Source organism: Lissotriton vulgaris, chromosome 11 (assembly GCF_964263255.1).
Source record: "Lissotriton vulgaris chromosome 11, aLisVul1.2, whole genome shotgun sequence".
Taxonomy (NCBI): Eukaryota; Metazoa; Chordata; class Amphibia; order Caudata; family Salamandridae; genus Lissotriton; species Lissotriton vulgaris.
The window spans coordinates 33734078-33751408 of record NC_141699.1 but is presented as its reverse complement, the minus strand read 5'-3'; the positions used below and the strand labels follow the sequence as shown (position 1 = coordinate 33751408).

At 42.8% G+C, this 17331-nt stretch overlaps 1 protein-coding gene across 1 annotated transcript in view; it reads right to left on the bottom strand.

Moving 5' to 3' along the window:
• Positions 1-17331, bottom strand: part of SLC15A4 (solute carrier family 15 member 4) — a 317983-nt gene that overhangs the window by 133313 nt on the left and 167339 nt on the right. The window contains exon 5 of the mRNA XM_086942677.1: positions 15332-15506. Coding sequence (XP_086798803.1) covers positions 15332-15506 — 175 coding nt within the window. The remainder of the gene's footprint in view (positions 1-15331; positions 15507-17331) is intronic.

Here is a 17331-nt window from a genome sequence, read left to right as displayed (position 1 = left end):
TGATTCCAGGTTACGGGATGGGTCTATCCATCTAACAGACACGCCAAGTTGCTAGGATACTGAAAAAGAGCACTAATGCAACCACAAATGCCCTTGGCTGGTAGCTCAGTTTGTAGCTCAGACCAGCACACACCTGGATTTAGCTCAGAGGCTGTGGTGCTATGATAGGAGTTGAGAGCTGTGCCTTTATCCTTGATGTTTTAGTAGGGATTCACGAAGCAACAGAGACTTGACGTGAAAGCACCAAAGACCTGCACACTACGGATGATGGGTGTGACCTGGGATCATACGCCATGGTTTGAAACCATTTTTACAGGGTGGAATATGAAAATTCTGAAATTGTCTAGATCATTATTATTGATTTACATTCCTGTCTAAGCCTGTATTGTCTGCATCTCAAATCTAATAAGAGGCAAGAGTCCCTCCCCATTTCACAGTCTACGAGGATAATCAATGGGATTATCATATTGATGAGAACTTTGAGATTGGAACAGTGGGAAGTAGCGAAAATAGCGAAGAAATATAATGTTTGATACATTTTGGGCTGTCTTATTTGTGCAATAAAAAGCACCAGAGGGAAGGCTGGTAGAACTATTTAAACAAAGAATGATCGGGAGACACTCTGCATTGCATGATCCTGGGATGTCCCAGGAAGGAGGGCGACTGGTTGTCCAAGGCAATCGCGTTTTGGAATCCCAAAGAAAGTTTATGATAACGAAGGACCGGATTCTGCGAATCCTTCACTCTGTGTAACTACTACTAACAGGTTAATTTTTCATGACAGATGCCACATGTTATGCAAAAGGAGTGCCCAACTATTGGAAAGATATCACAGTTAGCTCCCAAGGGGCAGATGTCTTCCCACCAGTGGACAGATTGCCCGGATATTTATTTAAAATCACCTTTTACTGCAGGTCAAAGCACTAGAGATGTTAGAACAAGCATTGGAAATGCAATAGGTCTCGCAGTAGTAAAGTTTGAGCTATAGGTGTTATTTATTTTTTTGTTTTTTATTTATGTGTTGTTTTTTCTAAATAGCTAAATTAATAGCTTTCTTCTTTACAAAGCCAATAGTTATAATTTTTGTAAATGTGACACCTCTAGCATTTGTAAAGCAACATGTTTTGTATTAACGGGACTTATATGTGACTTATATGTATTGATATTAAAAAAATCAATGGCTTTAAAAAACAATTAATAATTAATACGTAAATAAAATGGATTTTATTTTATATTGCCAATAGCTTAAAGTTTATTAAATATATTTAGTGAAGATGCTGTGGTTGCGCTGAGTGAGGGTGAGTGAGGGTGAGGGTGAGTGAGGGTGAGGGTGAGTGAGGGGTTGAGGGTGAGTGAGGGTGAGGGTTTGAGGGTGAGTGAGGGTGGGTGAGGGGTTCAGGGTGGGTGAGGGTGAGTGAGGGTGAGTGAGGGTGAGTGAGGGTGAGTGAGGGTGAGTGAGGGTGAGTGAGGGTGAGTGAAGGTGAGTGAGGGTGAGTGAGGGTGAGTGAGGGTGAGTGAGGTTGAGTGAGGGTGAGTGAGGGTGAGTGAGGGTGAGTGGGGTTGAGGGTGAGTGAGGGTGAGTGGGGTTGAGGGTGAGTGAGGGTGAGGGAGGGTGAGGGTGGGTGAGGGGTTGAGGGTGAGTGAGGGTGAGTGAGGGTGAGGGTGAGGGTGAGTGAGGGTGAGGGATTGAGGGTGAGGGGTTGAGGGTGAGTGAGGGTGAGTGAGGGTGAGTGAGGGTGAGGGTGAGTGAGGGTGAGGGGTTGAGGGTGAGTGAGGGTGAGGGGTTGAGGGTGAGTGAGGGTGAGGGGTTGAGGGTGAGTGAGGGTGAGGGGTTGAGGGTGAGGGTGAGTGAGGGTGAGGGTGAGTGAGGGTGAGGGATTGAGGGTGAGGGGTTGAGGGTGGGTGAGGGGTTGAGGGTGAGGGTGAGTGAGAGTGGTTGAGGGTGAGTGGTTGAGGGTGAGTGAGGGTATTGCTACGAGCTTTACAATTCCCTGCATTGTATTCACTTAAAAAATTGTTTTCGCATCTGGTCCCTCCGTAATTAAAAAAAAAAATCCATCCATCCTCCTCTTTTTATTTTGTACAGTTTTATAGAGCGTGAACTTGACCCAAAGGTATTGAAGCACTTTAAAGGTCACATTAATTGGGGAGATGAAGTGATTTGCAGTGACAGGATGTTAAGCCGACTCCAGCACTTCAATCGGTCCGCAGTTAGAAAGTCGGCAGCTCCTGCAATAACCACTCCCTGTCCTCTACATGGAACATCACATTAGTGGTTAAAAGTAAATGTTAGGCCTCAGCCTTTGCTTACAAAGAGCATATAAAGCCCCCTTCTGGTGAAAGCGGAAGGTTTGCTTTTAACACCAAAGGTGTTCAAACAGAGCCGAGATCCGTACACGTTTCTTGGTACTGCTGTGGTGGCTGTTTGGCAGCTGAATATTTTAGAAAATCTGGCATTTACTTACGTACGTACGGCTCGAGTGCAGAGTTGGGTCACGCATAGTGATTGAAAAAACATAAAAGGATACTGCTGTTTGGCACATGTTCACTGGAGCATGTCCCTCAAGATTGCTTGACTCTATTCTCAGAAGGAAGAGAGGCAGTCAGGCATTGAGGGCACCACTCTGCACAGGCTTAAAGCCCTTATTCTATTAAAAAAGAACTAATATGGATAGTAATTGCTCTTGCCAATTCCCATCCATATAGCTTGCAAATCTTGGTGGGCGGTGCCCTGGTGCCCTCTACTGGCAGCCACTGCTGCCCGTTTCAATGCAGAAAGTAACCAGTAGATTTCAGTCCAACTCTATTCTACAGAAACAGGACGGACGCGTGTGTAAACAGTTATAAAAGTCGAAGAAATATTCGGCACGTAAAGGCTAATTATTAATTAATGTTCTAAGAATAATGTTAATTAGAATTTGAGGAAACCGAGATGAGAAGATTTTTTACGGATATGTAATACTTGTGGAAAAGATTTTCTACCAAATGCCATTCATGATAAAAGCAGATATTTTTCTCATCTTTTGAAAAGCTCATTGTTATTTTCGTCCAACATCCAGAAGATTAATTCAAATGAGTTAGAGATCTTACCAAAAACGAACAATAACTCAACTAGTAAATCAGTAAATATATGTGCACAGGTTAGGCAAACAATCCTTCCATTAAGTGATTACAAACCTCAGAGTGCTAAATAAAAAAAAAAATACATGAACTAGCAACGGCTGCTGTTTCTGAGGTACCAAGGCTGTTTTGCTAGTCGGGCTTGACGATTTCTGATCTAATTTTTCCAAGAGACTACGCGTGGGGGAGGAGAGGGAAGTGAAGAGATCTAGAGAGCTGCTAACTAACAAATCTATGGCGGGGAGGGGGCGGAGCGGGGGAGAGGGTGTTAAGCAGCAGGGTACAGACGGCTGAGGGAACAGACGGCGAACAGACGAAAGCTCATTGTTATTTTCGTCCAACATCCAGAAGATTAATTCAAATGAGTTAGAGATCTTACCAAAAACGAACAATAACTCAACTAGTAAATCAGTAAATATATGTGCACAGGTTAGGCAAACAATCCTTCCATTAAGTGATTACAAACCTCAGAGTGCTAAATAAAAAAAAAAAATACATGAACTAGCAACGGCTGCTGTTTCTGAGGTACCAAGGCTGAACGGCGAACAGACGGCGGGCAGGGGAGGGGGCGGAGCGGGGAGGGGGTGTGAAAACAGCAGTGGCATGGAGTGCGGCTGAGGGAACTGATGTGCACGCGCTTTTAAGCTCAATGCGCATGCGCATTGAGCTTAAAAGTCACGGGCACTGCAAGGAATTGCCACGATTCCTTGCAAGTTGGATAAAGAGTGGATAAGCCCCCATAGTCTCGCTTGCTCGATGCGCATGCGCATCGACAGGCGAGACCTAAAAATGTAGACCAGACATTGGTCAGTAAAACCAAGAACACAGCCTCCTCCGGGCCCACTTTTGGAACAATGCCCTTGAACAAACATTAAATGCAGAACCACTTCCACTTGAAGGCATGGGTAGACCTCAAAGCACGATGCTTGGTTTTGTCAGAGTTCATGGATCAGGAGAAAGGTTCAAATGACCACACGGCGGGTAGTCAGGAGTAGTGATCAAAGATGGCAACAAAGGATAAAGGGCTCCCTCCTGCACAGGATATTCAACTAGCGCAGCGATCCACTCTGTGCTTTCTGGAACAGGTGAAGAATACCTGGAAGTTACCACTAGCGTAGTGACATGAAAGCAAAACGGATCATTCGCGTCATCTGTTTTTCAGTGCTCTCAAATTATTTTCAGCCAATGAAGAAAAAGTGAAGATGCAATGTTGCTTCCATTCATGCAACAAAATAATTACGAAGCGGTAGTTGTTCTCCTCCAATCTAGGCACATACTCCCTCAATCTTTTCTAAGGAAACAGCACTGCCTGATCGAGCCAATTTAGGCGCTGTACTTTTTTTTAGTAGGAGAGACTTCCATAGCAGCTCTCTTGAATTTTAGAGCATACATATTGGGTGCAATGCTGAACATCAATTTTCTTGTATGTTCCGATTTCTGGGTGTTTTGTGATTCTTCCTCCAGCCAGGCAGCTTGACTAGTGTATGAGAGGGAGCATCGCTGCTTATTGTGCAAAGGAGGTTTGTCGAATGCAGCTGATTGAGGCTATCCAGCTCAGCCTCTCCATTCTGCTCTCCACCTCCCCTCACGATGGAACTTCTGTTGCTATGGATGACGATTCTTCCAGTAAGGTGGTTGAAGTCTTTCTTCTATTTTTTTACTTGTCAACCTCTGACTTCAACCTGTGGATCTAACATGCATGAGATTCAAATAGGCCCCATGGCACCAGGATTATGAGTATTTATTTATTTATTTATTTAGTATCTTATATAGCGCAGGAATCAATCCCGTAAGGGTATCTCCGCGCTTTGCCGGTCAGAACATTATCAGAGTCAGAGGGAGATGGTTAAAGAGTCTGAAATGCTTCCTGAAAGAGAAGAGTTTTTAGTGCCTTTCTAAAGGACCGATGGTTGGTGGTCATTCTCAAGTCTGTAGGAAGTTTATTCCATAAGGCAGGGCCAACTGAGGAGAATGCTCGGTCTCCCTGTCTGGATCTTTTTGTTGCAGGGGGTTTTAAAAGAGCTTGATTGCTTGAACCAGGAAGCCAGAGCCAGGAAGTGGAGACACTATGGTAGTATCCGAACGCATAAAGATCCTACTATCTACCACTACAGTTCAGCTTGTTTCAAACTGAAAGATTTGTGCTGATCAGCTCCATAAGATCTTATGGTGCCTTTGGGTAGATGCTCCGAGAATTAATCTAAAGAATCAAAAACTCTGTTAATTTCTTCTACCTTCCAAGAAAACCGTTCCAGTTATTACAACCAAAAAACAGAAGCTGAGGTACTACAAACAGTCCCTGTACTGCATCCACACAACCGTGTTTCTCGTCCAAGGAACAGAGAAAAGATATTGATGGCTGAACCCACAACAGAGTATGTAGGTGAGGTTTTATTAGAGTCTTATCTTTGTCAAGAGCTCGGGATGTTTTTCCATACCAAGATTGATGTGCCTTTGCAGAAGCTGGAGTCAGAAAATCCTCCACACTAGTTTCAAGCAGAGTCTGAAGCAAAGGTACCAGAAGAAGAGCACCTGTGACGGGATGCAGAACCTTCACGGTGATGGTCATCTGAGTTTAGAACAACATCGTGAGAATGTTGAGCTTAACAGCAGCTCCGTTCACATCTTGCTGTAGGTTTTGAATCCTGTATGATTCTAAAGCTGGTCAGATGAGGTATGGGTGGTCAGGGTTCACTAACCCAACTGACCTGCTTGACTCAGTAAATCTTTTGTCTTTGACTAGGTTGCAAAATGCAAGAGCTAGAAACCAGCTTTGTGATTGTGGCATTAACGCTGCATGGTTCTTCCTTCCCTCAAATTGTCTCTGCCCCATAAACGTCCTTACCACTACTCCTCATTCAAACCGGTTACTGAAATTCAGTGTCCGAGCATAATGGCCCGTAAGTGGCAGCTATGTGGCCTGTGCTGTTCCACAGTGATGCTGAAGCATACCACATGGGAATGGGAAGGCCCTCGGGTTCTGGGCAGTGAGGCTCAATGAGAACGGACTGTCAATCTCCCCAGAGAGAGCCGAAGGGAAGCCCTGATACCAGAGCCAATAGCGCAAGAAACGTCTTCCTTGACAACCAGGCTTTGGACCTTTTCCTTCAAGAACCTTTTAGTGATGACATTTGCCAAGTAGAATCCCCATACAACCCCTCAAAGTCAAACGGAAAAGGGGCCATCCATGGCAATGCCGGACAATTCACGTGCCAGGAGGGCAGGTAAGTCCCAACCTGGCCCTCTTGCGGTGCTGGGACTGTCTCGAAGAGATGGGGGTGCTCATCACGGACGCGAACCGGGAGCATTTCCTGGGGACCCTAGTTCAGAATGCCGGCTTTGTCTCCCTGCACAGCACACAACTTATCTTGATAAATAGTACAATTTACCAGCATGTGAGAGCCCTGAAGACAAACAGTAAATGATCATCTTTGTTTTGGACTTTTTTCCCCCAATCGCAAGGGGAAATATTAATAATACAAAGAAAAGAAGTTGGCAAAGAAAGATGCAGAAGAAACAGCCAAGAAAATTCGAAAGACAATCCTACTATCAGAAAGCAGGCTCAACAACCAAAAACACAAATTCAAACTAAAATAACGCAACAAAATTGTATACGCAAAAACAGTAAAGTTAAAAGTCCAGATTTCTAGGATCCTTGCTGTACTGAGTTAGAATGAGCTTGTAAACAAGAACTGCAGTGCATTCTGGGTCCAGGGAGCAGTTTGCTCGACTGTTAGCTCAATAAATGAATACTTCGGCCATAGTCTTTCACCCTCCCGTGTCAGAATCAGCTGAGATGGGAAACAACAAGCATCTGACACAAGGTGACCAAGAGATCACATGGGGGGAATGAACTTGCACTTGAATTTTAGACATACTGAGATATGTCATTTAACACAAATATAATGACATTCTTCAATGAGGATTCTGTCTATCTAAACCCTTTGCTTATGTTTTTCCTTTTTAAAATAAGGTCATAAAAATGCTCAACACACTCAGGTGGGGAAGCGGTTTCTTTTAAAAAATAGAAATGTCATTAAAAAAAGAATATTTTTCTGAATGGCAAAATGAGAGTGAACAGTTTAGGCATTGCTACATGGAGTGCACATAGCAATGTCCTATGTTGAAACTGAGGGATTCTGGTTAAAGCATGAGGCCTCACCAGAACTACAACAGGTCAATATAGAAACATATAAGACATTACTGTTACGTATTTTTGTGTTGAACTTTTTTGATGCAGTAACCAGAAAAAGGTAATGTTTCAAAATTCAAAAACTTAAGAAATGCTGAACTAGGCTTTTTGGTTGTCTGGAAAGAGAGGAAGTAAAAAATATCGAATTTTAAGAATTTAACCCCTTCGATGCTGATGACGAGCTCAGCTCGTCATCACCCACGGGGGTCGTGTGCTGATGACGAGCTGAGCTCGTCATGGTGCCACTAAAATGGCATTTTCCAGCACTGGGGGGGAAAACGCCTAGCATCCAAGTGGTTAAGGTTTTAGACAAATCTGCTTTGTTAATGTAAAAGGATTCTTTCGACAGCAGTGACCACCATAGAATATTCAGGCTTTTCTTTGCTTTCATCAAGAGGGTTCTGATTAAACAAAATGCACTGATGAAGTCCTGCAGAGTGGTAAACGCATGCACCACTGAGGTGGAGAAAAGGCCATCAAACGGAGACTGCGCTTCCCAGTGGAAGGAATTAGCATTTGACAGGAATTGGCATGTATGTGAAATAACACCTAGAAAGAGTGCTTTAGTCTAGAACATGTATTTTTAATGTTCATGTTATGTTTTTGATTTCTTTTTCTTAACAGGTGCATAACATGTATTATACTGAAATGTTCACTGCGATGCGTCTTAGCCAGGTTTACCTTCTTTACTGCAAAGTACAGAGCAACATGAAGAACAATTGTTGAATCACGATTGACGCAACAACTGCAAATCTTATTCTCAAATTATAAACATGAGATTCAGTACTTGACTCCATCTATCCAACCCACCAATCATCCATCTACCAATCATCCATCCATCAATAATTCATCCATCCCTCCTTCCATCCATCAATCAATCAACCATCCATCCATCCTCCATCCCTCCCTCCCTCCCCCCAACTCACCTATCTATCCATCCATCCACCCAACCACCTATCCATCCATCCATCCATCCATCCATCCATCCCTCCATCAATCCCTCCATTCACCCACCCCACCTATCATCTATCTATCCATCCATCCACCCAACCCACTTATTCATCCACCCATCCATACTATTGCAATACTCAACAGTGCTTAAACTACAAACCACTGCGCTATGGGCGCCTGTAGCTTTTAGTGATCCACTAGAACTAGTAAATACTACGCAGAATGATGTGGGGGTAAGCCAGCATCAATCTAGGTATGCCTCCTGGGTTCTCAGCCATGACAGTGCAGAGTGTATGCTATACAACTCAAAGGTGTAGCTGGAATCAACTTTTGTTTTCGTGTGTAGGTACCACAGGGCCATTGCCATCTACCACAGGGTAAGCTTTGAGTATGGGTTGTATAACATAAATGATCTGGGATCTACTGACATACACCATGAAAAAGGACTTTATGGTACTTTTGAATAAGGATTGTAGGAAAGTGACTCTTTAAACATGGTTTGGCCCCACTTTTTGCCTGGTGCCTGAAGTGATTTCGAACTGAATTGCACTGGGTCTCTGCTACCCAGGTTCCCAGTGCCAGATCTCTTTCCTAAATACGAAACCACGATCGGCAACCCCTATAAGACTCTAGTAAATGGTACTCCTGATACCTAGGGCACTGAAGAGGGTCCAAGGGCTGCAGAACCACTTGTGCCACCCTAGATACACCTTGTCAAGACCATGCACACCGCCACTGAAGCCTGTGTGTTTTGGTGCAGAAAAAACAGAAGAATCGAAATGGCACATAGCCCTGTGTGCCATGCCAGCAGACACTGCATGAGGTATAGGTAGGTCACCCCTACTGCCGCCTTACAGCTCTAAGGCAGGGTGCACTATACCCCATGTGTGGACATATCTGCTTGAGCAGATATGACACTGCAATATCTAAGTCCATTCTTGGATATGTTAAGTGCACAGGGAATATTGGTAAGAAGTGAATAGATTCGCACACCTGAGTTGATTATTTTTAAGCTTATGTAGTAATGAAATATAAACTAGTGTAAAGAAATTTCTTGCGTGCATACACGTGTGGCTAGGAGAGTACCCTACTCCCAGAAAGTAATACAATTATGAAATGAGTCTTTGGCAACCAAAGGCTACGTGTCGCACAGCTCCACAGGCTCAAGAAAAGGCCTAATTAACCTACAGTTGATCTGTACAAATTCTATATCTTAATATACTTCAAACGTACTCAAATAATTTTTTCAACATATTTTCTTTTTATATCACAGTGCTGATCATTGTTAATCTGCAAAAGTTCATTCTTTGATGAAAAAGATAAAATCAATTAAATGAAAAATGTATTAAAGCAATTAAATCCAGTGACAATTTTTTAACAACTGAAAAGTATATGATGATCATTCCCAATGCATTTCGGGTTCAACCTGAACCCTTCGTCAGGGGATTGGCATTACAAAACTGCAACATATATATACAGTTCATAGAAAGTAGCTTCTGAAGTAATTTCCGTCCAGATCTACAACACAAAATCATGTTCTTAGTACCCGATAATTCTGTACATGATCTTTATCTGATTAGTATAGTACTGAGAGCTTGCAAATAGAATAGATTTAAGCCCCAAAGAGAAAAGTAAGTGTGAATTGAGGTCAGGGAAAGGAAAAGAAATGCTTTTATGCTTTAGAACAGGAATAAGAAAACATGCAAATTAAATCAGAATTGTGCCCTTGGAAAAAGAAAAACAACTATGAAAACGTGATACGAAATACATGCTTCATTGCCAATTAGCCTCTAATGTTGGTGGAATGCAACACCCCAATACCATGTGCCCGTGTGGTTCAGTATAAGTACCTGATTATCGAAATCCTAATTCGTGGTATCAGTGTATATTTAAGTTAGACCCCTAGGAAAAGTTAGCAATGGTCAAACGTCGCCAAGTATACTCGGCTCCTACCTTCCAAAATGCGGTGTATACACGATGCCGAAACCAACTTCATTAAGAATCCTACCAAGGACATGACAAACCGAAATGTTAATACTCCGTGATTTCAACTCAATCTAACTCTACCTCGACAGGCAAAAATCTTACCTCTTTGCCTTGTGAAGAAACGTTGAGTACGTTCTTAATCGCCAAAAATTGCCAAGGTTATTCCGACATCTAGATAAAAAGACGAATTCTTGTAAAACAAAGTTCCCCAATGGAACGAAAAGCGCATATATCGACATAATCCAACAAGAACATAACGCTAAATCTTCAGTTAAGATGCAAAAGTGATTCCGCCACCGGACGTGATCCCAGAGGTCACATGAGTGTGAGTAACCGATCCAGTACGTTTTAACCTTGCTCCAAGAAATCGAAAAAGGAATGCTGCGCTTCAAAGTAATGAAACTAAATGAATGACTAACCGAGGCATTCAAAAATAAATTTATGTATACCGAAACCAAAAACAGGAACCAAACCTCGTGATTACTACAAATCAGTGGCCTTAAGAAACAGCGTTATAAAAACTGTATGGGTTGTGGACAATGAAAAAGTCATAATCCGAAAGTGTGCAAATAAAGAAGACATGAGAGTAATACCATGAAATAAAATGTTAAAGCAAAAAAAGGAAACAAGAAAAGAAGGCAAAGAACCAGAATAGAACATCATAAAAAAGTATAAGACGGAAAAAAGGGTGTGAAGTAGTGTGATGTGAAAAAGCAAGCTCCCTTACAATCTAGATGTATAACAGTTTATTACAAAAAACACAAAAGTTCATAATGGTCATTGAGACCCCCAGGGATTAGAGTCCCTAAGTATTTCATCCAGAAAGTTTCCCTGCGCGCCAGCATAGTGTTTATATCTGTGTCGTTACGCCTGATGATGTGTTCAAGAATGGTAAAGCATAATTGTAGTATTGTGTGTGGAGTGGTTGTCCAATGTGCAGCTAGGGATGAATTGATGTTTTTGTTGCGGATGCGGCTCTTGTGCTCCACAATTCTCGTTTTTATCATTCTGCTCGTTCTCCCCACATATATCAATCCGCAGGAACATTTGATTGCATATATTACCCCTTCCGTTGTGCTATCTGATGTGTGTCACAGAGCAATGGCTTTGCCTGTGTGTGTGTCTAAATTCCTTGCCCACCATGACATTTCCACATTGACCACAATTGTGGCACTTTCTCATGCCTTTATGAATAGTTTTCTTAGTTTTTTATGGTGGTTTTAGTAACTCACATAGATTTTGTGAACGCGTATGTGCGAATAACGGAGGACCAACAAAGATCCCCTTGAAATCTTGCTCATTTTCAACCAGTTCCCATGTTTTCCGAATGATTGCCTTTATTCTGGAGGATTGTAATAAAATGTTCTACATCTAGATTGTAAGGGAGCTTGCTTTTTCACATCACACTACTTCACACCCTTTTTTCCGTCTTATACTTTTTTATGATGTTCTATTCTGGTTGTTTTCCTTCTTTTCTTGTTTCCTTTTTTTGCTTTAACATTTTATTTCATGGTATTCCTCTCATGTCTTCTTTATTTGCACACTTTCGGATTATGACTTTTTCATTGTCCACAACCCATACCGTTTTTATAACGCTGTTTCTTAAGGCCACTGATTTGTAGTAATCACGAGGTTTGGTTCCTGTTTTTAGTTTCGGTATACATAAAGTTATTTTTGAATGCCTCGGGTGCGTTAGTCCTTCATTTAGTTTCATTACTTTGAAGCGCAGCATTCCTTTTTCGATTTCTTGGAGCAAGGTTAAAACGTACTGGATTGGTTACTCGCACTCATGTGACCTCTGGGATCACGTCCGGTGGCGGAATCACTTTTGCATCTTAACTGAAGATTTAGCGTTATGTTCTTGTTGGATTATGTCGGTATATGCGCTTTTCGTTCCATTGGGGAACTTTGTTTTACAAGAATTCGTCTTTTTATTTAGATGTCGGAATAACCTTGGCGATTTTTGGCGATTAAGAACGTACTCAACGTTTCTTCACAAGGCAAAGCGGTAAGATTTTTGCCTGGCGAGGTAGAGTTAGATTGAGTTGAAATCACGGAGTATTAACATTTCGGTTTGTCATGTCCTTGGTAGGATTCTTAATGAAGTTGGTTTCGGCATCGTGTATACACCGCATTTTGGAAGGTAGGAGCCGAGTATACTTGGCGATGTTCGACCATTACTAGCTTTTCCTAGGGGTCTAACTTAAATATACACAGATACCACGAATTAGGATTTCGATAATCAGGTACTTATACTTAACCACACGGGCACATGGTATTGGGGTGTTGCATTCCACCAACATTAGAGGCTAATTGGCAATGAAGCATGTATTTCGTATCACGTTTTTATAGTTGTATTTCTTTTTCCAAGGGCACAATTCTGATTTAATTTGCATGTTTTCTTATTCCTGTTCTGAAGCATAAAAGCATTTCTTTTCCTTTCCCTGACCTCAATTCACACTTACTTTTCTCTTTGGGGCTTAAATCTATTCTATTTGCAAGCTCTCAGTACTATAAGATCAGATAAAGATCATGTACAGAATTATCATGTACTAAGAACATGATTTTGTGTTGTAGATTCGGACAGAAATTACTTCAGAAGCTACTTTCTATGAACTGTATATATACGTTACAGTTTTGTAATGCCAATCCCCTGACGAAGGGTTCAGGTTGAACCCGAAATGCATTGGGAATGATCATCATATACTTTTCAGTTGTTAAAAAATTGTCACTGGATTTAATTGCTTTAATACATTTTTCATTGAATTGATTTTATGTTTTTCATCAAAGAATGAACTTTTGCAGATTAACAATGATCAGCACTGTGATATAAAAAGAAAATATGTTGAAAAGGTTATTTGAGTACGTTTGAAGTATATTAAGATATAGAATCTGTACAGATCAACTGTAGGTTAATTAGGCCTTTTCTTGGGCCTGTGGAGCTGTGCGACACGTAGCCTTTGGTTGCCAAAGACTCATTTCATAAAAGTGCACAGGGAAGCCATAACGAGTACATTGGCTGGATAATTGCCATTACGAGTTTCCTCGCTCCATGATGGCTTCACTGTACCCTAAGATGTTTGGTACAAAATATCTTGTCTTAATAAATCCTCACTGATGCCAGTATTGGATTTATTAATAAATGCAGACAGGAGACACTTTAGAGGGTCCCCTGAAAACCTACCATACATGTGTGTGGTTTCTGACTAGTCTTAGCCAGCATGCCACCACCAGACCAGTTCCAACCTCATGGGGTGAGAGCGCGTGCTCTCAGAGGCCAGGAACAAAGCCTGCTCTGGCAAAGGTGCTTCACAACCTCCACTCCCCCCCAGTAGGAATGGCATTCCAGGGAAGTAACCTTCAAAGGTGTTGCTACATTTGAAATGCAAACCAGGCATGGCCAGATAGGGGAGGATGCAAACCGCCCTGTCCTGCTCCATATTAGGTGGGAGGACAGGCGGGAAAATTAGTTGGATTAGGAGGTGTGCCTGCATTCAGCCAGCACCATCCCGAAGATGAGCCAGGTGATGTGAGCGCGACTTTTCTAATTCCTCCATCTTGAGATTGCAGGAATTAACCTTTTAGGGCTAGGGTAGTGTGTCTTCCCACAGGAAGTAGTCACTTGTGTAGACACCCTAAAGGTAAGTAGCCCATTCGCTACTACCTGTCACTCCCTTTAACGCCACAAAATGTAGTATTTAGGTGGCATCCCTGGACCCTGAACTTACATTTGACTGATACAAAGAAGACGCGGACAAAGAAGAGCTGCTCACCTGAGAAACAAAGAGCAGATACAGAATTTTGGCACAAAACCAGGCCTGTTGCTCCCAGGATTCAACCATCATGGTGTGCGGTCTCATCATACAACTGTGAGGCCTCCAAGAACCCCAGCTCACCTCCAGCCCTTCGCCAATCGCCAGAGAACACCCTTGGGGTAGAAGAACGACTCTCCTGCAGTCCACAGGCACTGAACCTGCAAATTCAATTTACTGACTTGCTGCTCCCCGGCAACTCAAACGCAGCATACAAGCAAGAAGAGGTATATCAGCTCCAGAGGATCAGATTGATCTCCCTACCGAGTGTGAAGACACCAGGACCTACTAGAGCTGTACCACACCAATACCCAGGATACTGGAACCCCTGCAACCTACACTGAGACGAACCAGGAAGCAAGCATCTGTCGAGGGACGTTGAGACCACTGAGACTCACTTTGTGAGTGGCCGAGTGGCTCATCTGTCCTGGAATCATCCCTGCAACCTGCTTGCTCCTGGCCGTGAAGACATCTTGACACATGCTGCCCAGCTGACCTATATGCTCTGCACTCAGCCCACATGGCCTGGGTACTGTCAAACAATCTGTGCTCCCGTAGTCCTGAGGCACTTGCAACCTCCGCCCTCGAATGGGACCCCCCCGGACTTATATTTAAGTAAGCTTGTGCAGTGTGCTTTCTGGTGGCTCCCTTCTTCCTTATGCCTTCTACCAATGACCTTAGCACCTACCTCTCGCCCGAATCTGGGACACTCTTGACAAGCCGCTGTTGGAACAGTGGACTTGGCCTTGCTACTTACCCAAATCCAGAAGGTAAACCTCGAGATCCCACTGTACGATGTAAGAGGCATTTTATTATTTTCTCACATAGACTTCTATGATGCATAATTGCGCACAAGAGTGTGTTATTTTGCACACTTTGAAACTGTAGAACGAAGTTCTTGGTCTGATAAATCACATAAAAATCGGTGCTATTTTTATAAATTGGTCTCTGATTTATTCTCGAGTGTGTGTCTCATTAATTGCCTCTGTGAGTACAAGTGCTTAGCACTGCCCTCGGATAAGCCTAACTGCTCGCCTACACTACCACAAATAGATGGTTAGCATTTTTCTACTTTTGCCTCTGTGTACCAATCTGGGTCACTCCGCACAGTGTACTTTGTTTTAGTGCACTATATCGAGAGCCAGCATCCCACACGGATGTATATCAATGAAGATACCTTAATTTAGAACCTCCACTCTATATTCCTTCTGATGAAATAACAAACCAAAGGGGATGCAACAGAACATGCACAAGTGACCTCTTCTCTTACCAGCAGCAAAGGCAGAGCACATCACGAAGAACATCCCGACAGCAATCCTCCTCAGCGAGGACAGCAGCATGCCTTTCTTCTTCAAGTAAGGGTCCACAAGCTTGTCCTTCAGTGGGATGAGCAGGATGATGAGGACCGCATCGAACATGGTCAGCCAGGCAGTCGGCAACTGGAACTGAAGCAGAAACACTGCGTCACTGCCATTCTGTAAGTTTGTTTACTTGGGCAGGTTTATTTCACCATGCTAGATCCACGAAGACATCAGAGCACTGAACATGAGATACGACGAGTAATGTATATTATAACCTTATAGCCCGCCGTAGCGGGCTATACCGGCTATTAAAGGCCTGCTGAATCGTTAAAGGCCCGAGCCGAAGGCGAGGGACTTTAACGAGACAGCAGGACTTTAATTGCCGGTGTAGCCCTGCTACGAAGGGCTATAAGGCTATTAGAACATTCTGCCACTAGAGGGCAGAATGTTCTAACAAATTAAACGAAAGGTTCTCGAAGCTCGAGGGGATTTGCTTCGAGAAGCCTTTGTAGAACATTGGAATGTTGCTCTGCGGGCCTTTACCGGCCCATAGAAGCAGGGAGCACTCCATTGTCTGCAATGGAGCTCCCAATATTCCAATGTTCTAATATGTATAACACAATACCCATAGAGTGCCTTTACAGGATAATACAGAATCTTAGTGCAGGAAAAATTCAAGGACATGAAGATCAAGAGGCACGAGCAATCAAGACCAATCTGACAGTCCTGAGCCTGCGACGACGACTGCAAAAACATATGAAGGACTCAGTGTGAGCTAGAGAAGGAAACATGGGCTTGTGAAAAGTAAGGTTACAGGGAATGTCTCTACAAGGTGTTGGAGGCAGAAGGGTAGGAGAGAAGAAGAAAAGGGAAGTATAGCAGTATCTCCTCTAGCAGTGGTTACCTGTGCCAGCTGCAGCAGTCTGAAAAAGAGTTTTAAGGACAGCCTGGCCTACAGCAGCTTGCTGCTTTGCTTGTACGTCTACACAGTAGTGTTTTGTGAAAGTGTGTATAGTAGACCATGTGGCTGCTCTACATATGTCTTCAGGAGAAATATTTCCTAGGAAAGCCATGGATGCCCCCATTTTGCGCGTAGAGTGTGCTCTTGGGGGGATAGTTAACGTGTGTTTAGCTTTTTGATAACATATTTGAATGCATTTAACTATCCATCTGGCTATTCCTGACTTTGATATGGGATTTCCTTTATGTTGTGGTGGAAAAGCAACAAATAATTGTTTTGTTTTTCTGAATGATTTAGTTCTGTCCACATAGTAAAGCAGAGCTCTCTTCACATCTAGTGTGTGTAGAGCTCCTTTAGCTACTGACTGTGGATTTTGGAAGAACACTAGCAGTTCTATTGATTGATTAATATGGAAAGTGGATATGACCCTTGGCATGAACTTAGGGTTTGTTCTAAGTACTACCCTGTTAGCATGTATCTGCATGAAGGGTTCTTGAATTGTTAGTGCTTGTAGTCCGCTAACTCGCCTGAGTAAAGTAATGGCAATCAAGAATGCCACCTTCCATGTTAAGAATTGCAATTTGCATGAATGTACAGGTTCGAAAGGAGGTGCCATGAGTTTGGTGAGTACTATATTTAGGTTCCAGACTGGTGAAGGTGGGTGTTTTGGAGGAATCACTCTTTTGAGACCCTCCATAAAAGCCTTGATTGCTGGTACCCGAAACATTGAAAGGTGTTGTCTGTTTTGGAGATATGCTGTTATAGCAGCGAGGTGTAGTCTTATAGAAGATTATGCTAGGTTGTATTTTTGAAGATGCAGAAGGTAACATATGTTTTGTATGGAAGCGTATAAAGGGTTGATTTGGTTATTGTTGCAGTAGATAACAAATCTCTTCCATTTAGCTGCATAGCATGCTCTAGTAGTTGGTCTTCTTGCCTCCTTAATGATATTCATGCAGTCTGGAGGCAAGTTAAGGTATCCAAATTCTAAGACTTCAGGAGCCAGAT